General features: G+C 43.3%; 2 protein-coding genes across 9 annotated transcripts in view; one reads left to right on the top strand and one right to left on the bottom strand.

Moving 5' to 3' along the window:
- Positions 1-366: 366 nt before the first annotated feature.
- Positions 367-3,299, bottom strand: NCBP2 (nuclear cap binding protein subunit 2). Its single transcript, XM_056359289.1, has 4 exons — positions 3,165-3,299; positions 2,725-2,906; positions 1,781-1,919; positions 367-1,119 (listed from the first exon to the last, which is right to left on the bottom strand). The coding sequence occupies exons 1-4, from the start codon at positions 3,249-3,251 to the stop codon at positions 1,021-1,023; spliced, it is 507 nt and encodes a 168-aa protein (XP_056215264.1). The 5' UTR covers positions 3,252-3,299; the 3' UTR covers positions 367-1,020.
- TEX11 (testis expressed 11) overlaps positions 3,234-11,357 on the top strand; it is a 33,269-nt gene continuing 25,145 nt past the window's right edge. For all 8 annotated transcript variants that reach the window (XR_008825410.1, XM_056359269.1, XM_056359268.1 and 5 more), the window contains exons 1-7: positions 3,234-3,606; positions 3,694-3,902; positions 5,949-6,033; positions 7,198-7,277; positions 7,741-7,821; positions 7,904-8,023; positions 9,501-9,581. Coding sequence is in view for 7 of the 8 variants with exons in the window: in XM_056359269.1 (XP_056215244.1) it covers positions 3,234-3,606; positions 3,694-3,902; positions 5,949-6,033; positions 7,198-7,277; positions 7,741-7,821; positions 7,904-8,023; positions 9,501-9,581 (1,029 nt within the window). In the remaining variant the exon portion in view is untranslated. The remainder of the gene's footprint in view (positions 3,607-3,693; positions 3,903-5,948; positions 6,034-7,197; positions 7,278-7,740; positions 7,822-7,903; positions 8,024-9,500; positions 9,582-11,357) is intronic.

Below are 11,357 nucleotides of genomic sequence, written 5' to 3'. Positions count from 1 at the left end.
GTTGAGCTGCTGAGAAGCAGAGCTTCAGTAGGTGTAGACAAAATACAAATATTGTAGTAACGAATACACCTCCCCATCCCAAACCCCTGCCACCTTTCCCTTAGTTTTTATTATTGAGCAGAGGTCATATGGCAATATCCCTTTGGTCAGTTTGGGCCAGCTGTCCTGGCTCTGTCCCCACCCAAGATCTTGCCCACCTCCAGCCTACTGAGTGAGGCAGGGGGAAACACTGGAGACAGCCTTGATGCTGTGAGCATTGTTCAACACTAACCAAAACGCTGGTGTTTATCAACACCTCTAACTACGAAAACAAAGCACAGCACTATGAGGGCTGTTAGGGGGAAAATTAACTCCATCTCAGCCAGACCCAATACAACTGTTTATTTAAAAAATTAAAAGAAACTTTTAACAAAATCACGCTGAACAGTGAGGATCTGAAAAAGCCAGGCAGCACTGGGGGCATCATTAAGAGAAATGCTCTGCAGGCCCTCACCAACCCAAGGGCTAGATGTGCAGACAAGCACCTCCAAGGATGATAAGACCTTGTTCCACTTCTCTCATCCAAACAGCGATACTGCTTTGGAAGCTGATGAGGTTGTAAATTAGAAACCTGAATCATCTTGTGCATCCCCATAAGGTGCCCAGACACCTGGATGGCTCCGATGGTGGTATGTTTTTAAGAAGTTCCATTTGAGAGCAAACATGGCTGCAGTCACAGCTTGGAGGACGCCACCTGCTTAGCTGTGTCATAGCACAAGGTGTGTGTGACATGCTGCATTTCTTCTTACCCAGAATCCTGCAGAGCTGTCCATTTTTTTTTTTCCCTTGTTGCCCTGTATCAACACAGAACATCATCTCTAGCCCAGAAGGAAGGGGGAATGAATACATGTATATCCACAGTCTAAGGAGGGTCACCTTTTGCTGGAACTTGGATATCACTCCCTACCCCAATCCAAAATGCAAGAGCAGGGCTAGCTCTGGAAGGACAAAGCCCTCTACGAGCTAGGACCCACGAGGCAATTAATAGATTGCAGGCTGATGATTTGCCTTCTGCATCTGAATGATCTTGCCAAAGCCACCTCTTCCCACATCGTAGTCTGTCCGGTACTCATCTCGCACCTGAGGCAGAACAGTAACACAGATGTTAGTACCCTGCACTGCCTGACTCCTGCTAGACTTCAGAATCATCACCCTCTCCTTGCTCAGTTGCTGGGGAACTGGAATTCAGGTTAGAACAACTTAGATTCATTTGAAATCTCTTCAAATAATCCCCCAAAAAGGTGGTAACGGTAGTGAAAATGACAAATTAGCATATAGCTGATGGCTGAGGTCTTTTTAGACAAGAAGCAAGTAAGACCCCAAACTATTTTCATTCAGCTTTGTAGTCCAGCTTTCTGAACTGCCAGGCTTGGCTTCCCAAACATTTCCTCCCCTCCACCCTGGAAATCTGCAAAGGAACCTCACCTTCGCACTGGGGCAAAGTGCTGCTTTGTAAGATTGGCCTAGCAGCTTTGCTGTCCCCCTCCATTCAAACTCGGCATCTCTTTAAGAGTACTAGCTTGGATTAGGGAACATTCTGCTTACATGGTGGGATATGTGGCCTTAAGTTCTATTTCTAGCTTTTTAACCAGGCATCAGTCGCCAAAACAACCTGGGAGTGACTAAAGCTCATTATCAGGTCTTTACAGTTTACACATTGGTCTGCATAAGACAAAACTAGCAAAGCAGTACAGAGTCTTAGGGGGATCAAATTCAAGGTATGAAGTGGTATTGTCTTCACCTGTCCTCCAGTCTTTCCTCTTCCATACTGTCGCCCCTCCTTAAACCCTGCATCCCAGTCAGTTCGAATGATGCGGTCATCTAGTCGTGTGCCATTGATAAATCGCATTGCGTGCTCAGCATCTGCTCTTGTGTAGTATCTGAAGCATACTATAAGGAGAACTAAGTGTGATATTTTGTTGGGTACAAGGAAAATAAAAAAAGACAACTATTCCATTTGAGAAGCAGAAAAACCCTGCCTTCCAGCCTTTTCTATTCTTTCTGCTCTCCTCTATGGGATCAGAAACTGTGCTCATATAAATCAAAGCTAAAACCAGCTCCCACCCAGAAAGGATTCTAAACTGAAAGGATTAATGTTAGTACCTGCACAGACAAGAAGTAGTTTTGGAGCACTTATTCCACACGTAGATGAAACAAAACATGTTAAAGCCTTGCTAACGGCAAGAAAGCTGTAATACGTCTTTTTGTACTATTTGAAACTTGACTGAATTTGAACAAGAGGGAGAGGCCTCGCAAGAGCTTTGCAAAGACAGCTCATGGTACAACTTGTACAAGCGTGTACCCTGTACTTGGGAATACCGCCATGGCTTATTCTGCTGCCTCATTCAGGTGTAAAGTTAAGGTAAGAAAGTGACCATGCTCTGGCCATACAAGACCTCAGAATGATGACTGTAACAGTTCTGATTTTGGCCCTAAAATCATTAACGAAAGTAACAAATTAAAGGAGCTCTTTGCCACCTCCAGGAAATACAGCAGTGGTAGCACTCTCTGCCTATGGCACTGCTGTCTCAGTTAAAGCAGTGGTGAAGTAGCAAGGGTGGGAGGGAAGTGCCTGGTAGAAAGCAACTGACTGTCCCTCCTCCTCAGCTAACCTTGCTGCACAAAGAGGAACTAAAGGTGGCAACCACCCAGGACCCGAGGGTAACAGGGCACCAGAAAGGATACTCGACAAAGCAGAAACCACAGGGAGTTTTCTTGATCTTGTCCAGCCCCATGACAATCCTCTTGACATCTCCACACTTGGAGAAGAGCTCCTGGATCTGCTCCTCGGTGGTATAGAAGGACAGGTTTCCAACATAGAGCGTAGAGGAAATTTTCAGGGATTTCTCCTGCAGCTGCCTGCTACCCTGAGGGCAGAGGGGAGCACGCAGCGGGGTGAGCACGCCTGCCGCCCCACTTCTGCCGCCAGGCCCCGGCGGGCACCTGCCGCCGCCCCGCAGACGCGGTGCCCTCCCGTTCGCGGGCTGCTCGCACGGCCTTGGCCCAGCAACGGCGCTCCCGCCCGGGCCCCGCTCCCGCCCGGGCCCCGCTCCCGCCCGGGCCCCGCTCCCGCCCGGGCCCCGCCGCCCCTACCCCCACGCCTCAGGCCCGGCCGCCGGGCGCACCCGGAAGTGCTGGTCGCGGTACTGGCTGATCTCGCAGTACGAGTCGCTGTTAAGCCCGCTCAGCGTCGTATGGAGCAGCCCCGACATATCGCCTGCGCCCGCCCGGGCCCTGCTCCCGGGATCCTTCCAGAACGGCCGCGGCGCCCACCGCACGGCCAGCGGGGAGGCCGATCCGCCGCGCTGTCCGATTGGCCCCGGCGCCTGTCGCTCGGGAGCGGTAGGCGGGGCGGTAGCTCCGGACGGCCAATCGGCGCGCGGTGTCACCGGGAGCGCTGGGTTCGGCGCGGCCGTGCCGTAGGGCCCGGCATGCTCCGCGGCGGCGCGCGTGCGGGCCTGGAAGCACGCATGCGCGGCGCGGGCACCGCCTTCTCTCAGGTCGCCTCACGGGGCGCGCGCGGGGCGGCGGCCGCCATGGCGGGGGCACGGCGGGAGGCGGTGCGAGGTACCGCCTGCCGTGGGGCGAGGGCCGCCTTCCCGATAAGTTTCTGGGGGTGGCTGTTATCACTCTCTCCCCTCTCCTGTGTTACAGGGCTGGTGCAGGAGCTGCTGAGGGAGGAGGCCCCGTCCCGCATCGCTGCCCTCACCGAGGAGCTGTTCCAGGCGGCGGGGAGCATCTCTGAGGGGGATGGGGGCGCGGCTGGGGCAGAGCCCCGCTCCGCCGGCCCGGTGCCCCTCTCGGGCCCGCCGGAGGCAGCGGGGCTTTCCGCTTCTGCGCCCCAGGCGGCGCCGTTGGCCCAGGTTGGTGGCTGCGGCTGGCGCTGTTCTGCGGGCGGGGGTCCCGCTGCCCATCAGCTGCGGTGGAGCTGAACCTGTAACTGCAGCGCTATGGAGACGTAGACAAAACAGTTTAGCTTTTCATCTTTTAACCCCATAGCATGAAATTCCAAAATAAAGTGGGAAATGTTACGTTTAAAAAGTCGATGCGAAAGGATGATCCGAAGTATAAAAGTGCATCATAATGGGAAAATTTACTGGTGGCTTAGTAATGTTAACGGTTTTTATTATTTCAATTTTCAAGTAGCCTCTAATCGTAATTTCACATAAAAATGTAAGCATGGAGTGCTGATGCATTAAGAGTTGGGTACAGGGCCAGATAAGAGGTCATTCCTCATCTTGTACACGGATTCTGATAAGGATTGCAGATATTTGAGGAAGAAGAAAACAAGGAAGCATGTCCTTTGCCTGATAAACCCAGTACATAATATCAGCGTGAGAAGTACTCGTTTTCATATGTTATAAAAGTGAACTAGGGGGTTGTTTGTAATGTTTCTAATTTTAGGAGTTTTTTCCTTCTGTATTTCTTCTAGAGCAGTACTTGTAATAAATGTCTGCTTTAAAAAGCCTTTCAAAAAGAAGTCTGATGGGTAATATATGCATCTGGCGTAAAAACAGGCCCAGTTGAGATACAGGCCAACCTTTTCCTCCACAGTTTGTATTTTGAAGAGAGATTTAACTCATAGTGATTATCATCTAAGGAAGACTGATTCTGAAAGTCCTAAATTTGTGACAAGAAGCAAGATAGGCTTGCAAGTGTCCATGGCGGAAAGTATGCTCAGTCTGTAGAGAAATACAGGAGCATGAAACTGGTATCCTTCAATTCTTCCTGGATAAGTTGGGCTAAATTATTTTTAAAGAAATCATTAATTTGTAATCTGATGTCCAATAAAAGGGCCTGTGAAATGTCTCCTACTTAGGCAAGAGTATATTTGTAGGCAAGATCTATCCTGGAAACTAGGATTTGAAGTGATGGGAAGTGCAACCCTTCAAGGTGGGTTGTTAAAGAAGCTTCTTGTCTTTAGGTAGAACTGCATCATCTTTTTAACCATAGTATATATACAGTAGCCCTTGTGCTTTCTTTGTTAACATCAGAAGTTTCCTGATGTAGGTAGGTATTTAAAGTAATTCAAGCTACTTAGTTTTCTTCTTGATAGGCAAAAAAGGTGAAGCGTTGGTATAGATATATTTTCAAACCTGAAACAATTCTTACAGCTCTTTTCCAATTCCTTCAAATTCTTCAGCACCTGTTTAAGATGTATGTGATGTATTCTGAAAGCTGCCAGTGAGTCAGTTGTGTTTTGGACATGATGATGTGCTGTTGCACAGATTTTGTATCTGTGAGAAACCCTGTCCATCTGCGATGAAGTGAGGTCATGTTTTGATAAGTTTGGGAAAGGACTTGATAGAAACATAGGTTAGGACATTGCAGTAATATGACAGATTAATGGGATTTGTTTAGGAACATATTTGAAAGTTTCTATAATCCACCACTTCACTTACAGAATTCACTGTTATGCATAATTTCACACTGCAGCTGAAGGCAATGATGGATGATGTAACATATGTGCTATTGGTCATATGCTTAATTAGGTTTTTTTAGTTCCAGGTCTTGTCAGCCCTGGATTTACAGTCATGTTCTCTTACCTTGCTTTGTCTTGGAAGTGCTTTCATGTCTTTAGAAGATATGAAATAGTCTTTTATAAGACTGAATATATCTTCTGAAATGATGAATCTGTAGAAAAGAATGATGCATACTTTTAGCTGAAGAAATGCTAGTCCATTGAGTGTGCTTGTTTTCAGGTCACTATCCCAAATCTCCCTGTGGGATCATGTTAACAGTTTTTTGGAAAACCCACACCCTGACTCCAATGTAAAAGGAAGTTGTGCAAACATCCAGACAGATCATTACTGTGATCCCCATGACAGAAGGTTCCTTTTCCAGTAGCAAATTTCAATATTGACACAAATCCAGGACAAAGTTAAATCTGATGGAATTCTCCTACTCAGGTTGAAGAGAGTGCAATAAACCTGTGGAACTGGACTGTGACCAAACACATGGGTTGCATTGTCAATGATGAGCAAAGAGCTAAATGTATGTATGTGTTCTATACCTTCTTAAATGTGTTTGTGTGCTGTAGCATGAAAAGGAAAAATTTTGCTGACAGGCATATATGTAGTGCTGTAGATTTGTTTGGATCTTTGCAGCTATAGGGTGTAGACAGAGGAAAATATACAGCTGTTCTTCTATAAACAGTTCAGTAAGGAGCACCCTAGTGTAATGGTGATCTCGTTGAGACACAGAATTGGCGTAGACAGTCGACCCCCGCCCCCTTTTCCATGCCAGAGCATCAGTAAAAAGGTGATGTAACCAAAGAAAGCTGTAATTTGCCTTCTTATGCTATGGTTTTAATTAAAAATGTATGGAAATAACACAAATGTAAATTTTAGACAGTTGTCTATATCTTAATTTATATCAAGTGAGAATGTTTCTTTAATAGAACTGTCCCATCAATGTTTACATACAGAAAAACTCAAAATCCTCTTTTTACTTCCCTGTTTTAGCTGGGTATACAGCTGGTGGGTTTGCTTGGAGCCAGGAGCAGGGCCAGGGGAAAGCAGAAGTGAGCTTTTGGTCTTTTCCCTCAACCTGGTCTTTATGTGGTCCTGCAGGACTGCAGTATCTGGCCCACATTTTTGTCTTGAGGGATTATAGTCAAAATTATGTATAATCTGCATCATATAAATTATATCAGGTACAGGGAGAAGGTTAAGTTTACACAAAATAAGTAGTAATTGTAGAGCGTAATGTTCTCAGATCTTGTATCACAGCTGAAGGGCCAGGGAGAGGCTATTTTAAATACATTAAGTGGTGTCTTTTCCATCCCTGATGTATAAGGAAGGCCTGAAAATATTTTTGCTTTTTACTTTGGAAATGTCAAGATTATTAAACTTCATTTCCCTATTTTGCTGAAGGCTGTTTTGAGGCTCTGAAGACATGTTACTGTAAGCACATACAATGTAATTAAGTCTTTGAATACCATGTATTTAACTTAAAGTGTTTAATAGGTGTTTTGATGAGAATATATTTTTTTTCTTACTGCCTAAAAAGCAATTTTAAGCAGCTTGGCTAAAAATCAGACTGCTTTGACTCCCGAAGCTTTCAAATTTTTCTCTCTTGTAATTTAAAATGGCAAGCAATCTTTCAGATATGGCAGGGCTTGACTTTCAAAAAAAAAAATGCACTGTTTTCTTGCAGTACGGTTTGTTGCTTGCAGACTGGTGTGCTTTTGTGAAGGCAGCGATCCTCCAGAGGCAACTATTCGAAGACAGATTTTGGTAAGGCTAATGGTGGGTGAGTAATGAAGTACAGTTGATCACCAAGGGAAACCTTAAAACCCCATTGCGGTTGCTTTACAAAGGCAGTGAAATATACCTGTAGTTCTGGGGAATATGTATATTGAAGGGGGCCTTTATAAACACAGGGGACACCTTGCTGAGCCAGTGCAGTTAGGAATTTCTGAACAGTGCAGCTAGCATCCCATCTTTGTCATATGGTAAAATGTTGTATGAGCAGCCTATTCATTTATTTTAGTATCTTATTTTATTTTCTGGTAGGGCACCATAAGCCTTGTGCTGCATCTAAGTGTTAAGGACTTGATTCAGTCATGTGAGGCGCATGTCAGGAATCGAAGACCTGATATACCCCTCTCCTATATTAGATATGTACATCAAAGAGAGCTAACATTGCTTTTCTTGAAAGTGACTATATTTTCACAAAGCCACCTGTTTTCTCCTTCAGATGTCTATGAAAACTGGGAAAGGGTGGATAGATATCGGAAAAGCAGATCTTGCTGATGAATTTCTAGAGATTGCCATGAATGTAAGTTCTTTTCCAGTTGTAATTTCTTACAAACACACCTATTTGTAAGTTCCTTGGTTGATACCTACACTTTGTTTTCCAGAGTATAGAAAAACTGTATGCGAAGTTACTTAAGGGGAGCGATGGTGAAGCAGATATTCATGTGCACAAAGCTGATGTGGAGAAGAACCTCTTCAAAGTACTCTCTTATCAGGCTGAATCAGTATGTGTTCTTCCCAGTTTTCCTTATAAGTCACTGGGGTTGTAGAGGGAAACTCTGACCCAGTTATTAGTTGTATGAATGCTTGGCATTGAAGACTTGCTGAGGGATACATTTCCTTCACTTAGATGTAAGATAGCAGATCTCGTGTTTGCATTCAGTGTTGCAATCATTTAATGGTTTTTAATTTGCCTAATTTATCGCAGTCATTTCTGCTGTGGTGTTTATATCTTCTAGTTCAGATTTGTTGCTTTATGATTTGGCTAGTGTGGCTGATAATAAAACAAACAGCTGCCTTTCTGAATCATAAACGTGTCAGGTGGCCTGTGCCTGACTGAAGAAGGGGGATAGGGCTGGTATAGAGCTCAGGTCACCCTGCTTTCATGTAACGCACACAGCAAGACTAGTCACTTTGGAACACTCATCATACTGCACTAGTATTTGCAGCTGGGCTGATTGAAAGTATTATGGTAGTATTCATCATGGCTGCAGATAGCCAACGTTCATATATAGCAAGTAGATATTATTAGCCACATGTGCGAAGTCTTCTGTAACTTAAAACTTTCATGACTCTACAAACTCTTGAACATCGTCACAGCTATTAATATTATATGCCATCAGACAGAGATCTTTCTATACATTAATACCCTCTCTTCCACGACCTCATATATGCTGCTTTCCACATACAAAGGCTTTAAACAGTGGGAGAATCAGTATAAAATTACAAGATCTGGAAATACTGAGATCTATGACATTTGATATTTTCTTTAAAGTCTCAGTCTCTGGCATCATACAATGAGGTAAGAATCATGGTGATAATTACAAAAAAAAGCACCTAGCACAATATGAGAAAAATCTGAAAAAAACCCTGCCAAAGGTTTTCTAGGGGATCAACAACACAAATTACAATAATTCAAAGTATGTAATGTAGAAATTCAAAGTTTTGTGAGGCATGGTTGTGCCTGACTGAAGTTTCTGAGTGCTTGATCAGTGCTACAGACTATTACAGACATATAAGTGTAAATATGAGAAAAAATAGTTGCCTGCATCACTGACCTCACTATCTAGAAGGGGAGCACTGTCTCCAAATTTCTCAAGAGCCTCCCTAAACAGACAAAAGCAGTGGCCAAAAGTTTGAATTTGATCGTGGAGACAAAAGGGGACCTTAAATTATTGAAGAAGTGGTTTGAGATTTGCTGAACTGTTGTGTCATCTTAACATCTGAATGAACTTGTCCCATGTATCTAGCCTGTTCACGCTACCTGAGGACTGCAGTGTTTTGCTGGATGTCTTTATTATCTGGCAATATATAGCAATATACAGAATTATTGTAGCACTCTAAGGACAGATATCTAATCCCAAACCTAGCTTTACTGAATGTGAAAAACCAAAGTCTTATTTTAGAGAATCAGTCTTTTAATGAATTTTAAAGACAAGTTGCTCACTAACAGCTTGTTGGCGTACTCTACTGCTTTCTTAGGCAGTTGCTCAAGGGGATTTTCAGAAAGCGGTTATGTGCATGCAGCGCTGCAAAGATATGTTGATGAAATTGCCAAGAGAGGTAGGTGAAATCATCCCTTCTTTATCATTCCAAACTTTGAAAATCTGCTTTCCTCTTTATATATTAAAGAATGACATATACCATAAAACATTTTGAAAAGTACTGTGAACTGTGTATCTCTTCTGTGGTCTTTTTCTGTTGCTTTTTGAGATTTTCTTACTAAAAATGTTGTATGAAAATAGCAGGGTTTTTTTCTTCAAACTTAATTTTTTTTCTTGTTTCTCATAGTTCATCATTCAAAATAGAATGATAAAACTCTTCCTAAAGAATGAGAGAAGACAAATCAGCAAGCAAGGCAAAAAGATTTCTAAACTGAATATGCCAGCTGCATGCCAGCTGCATTTTACATATTGCATCTTATATATTGCTTCCTCATTTGTTCCCATGTAAACTTTTGTCTGGAGACAGATGGGACAAGAGAAGAGCTGAGTTACTAAGGTTTTGATTTGCAAGTCTATCACTGCCCTCAGTAATAATCTTCATGAAACTGTAAAGCTATGAATAGAGGCTTCCCATTGCCCTAAACCGTGTTCTCTGTAGTTCTTGTATCACAGAACAATGTCTAGAGAAAACAAACTCTAGCATATGCACACTAGTTCTTTGTTTGCAGAGATAGAAGTCTGATATGTTTATATCAGAATAAACTTCACGTCTATTTTCATTTGCTCACTTTAATGTTTTCCCAATATTTAGGAAACATTTTGTTCCTCTCTTTGTGGCACAGGTAATGGGCTTTTAACCAATTAAACTCCAACAAATTTTAAACTGAAACTGGGTTTTGTGATCTGCAGGCCTTGTTGAGTGCATCTGAGTGACAAAGTCAGTTGCAGGGGTCTAGCTTTGATTTGAATCATAAGAGCAGAATTTCCCACTGTGCATTGTTGAAAATGCTCACTGGGATCTTGGCACTACTGTTCCTCATTTAATTTTAAATTAATCCCATACTTTCTGCTTAAACTTCTCTATTAAACTTCTCACGATGAATGCTCTTCACAAACCAGGAGCACTGATGCAGACAAGGAAAATGCTTCTGATCATGAGAGGTACAATTTACTTGTGGTTTAAAGAGTGGTATTTAAACAATGAGAAAAAAGGAAAGAGCTATTGGTTGCTGGGTGACTTTTAAGTTTTCGGACTACTAGGTAGCAGTCAGTCCTTAACTATTCCAGGCTCCCACTGTACCAGAGAGCACTTGCAGAGCGCTTGCGCTATGGTCATGTATGGTACCACAGATCAGCTGGAGAGGATTTGCAGCTTGTGGATCATCAGTGGTCTATGAACCATAACTGGGAACTCTTGCCGTACAGGGTGAACTGCCACAATTGTTCCAAACACCTGTTGTTCAGAGAGGTGCCAGGTTTATTGGGATATTTAGTGTTACACTTGATGCCTGGAACACAGTCATTCACTGAAATAATATTTTAATTATCTTTTAAAATACTTCTTTTCCAAGCATGCAGGTAAATGAGTGGGGCATGCCACAGTACGCCTACAGCATTACGCTGAACACTTTGCATGAAACCTCTCAATACAGTAAACTTCCTGTTCTGGAAAGAAATCATTCACAAATGAACTTATGAAAAATAAGGGTTTCACATCTGAGAGTGATCATTATTTCTGTTCATGCATACTGAATGTGCTTTTGTCTCTGAATTGTAATGAAATCATAAATTTGAAGCAAAATGTTGTGCTACCTCTCTCATTCTTGCCTGAGGATTTGAAATCTGTAGTCACTTGAAGGAAGCATCATTTATGCTTGGAAAAGAAAGTTTCTGC

This window comes from Falco biarmicus, chromosome 14 (assembly GCF_023638135.1).
Source record: "Falco biarmicus isolate bFalBia1 chromosome 14, bFalBia1.pri, whole genome shotgun sequence".
NCBI lineage: Eukaryota > Metazoa > Chordata > Aves > Falconiformes > Falconidae > Falco > Falco biarmicus.
This window is presented reverse-complemented; position numbering and strand designations above follow the sequence as displayed.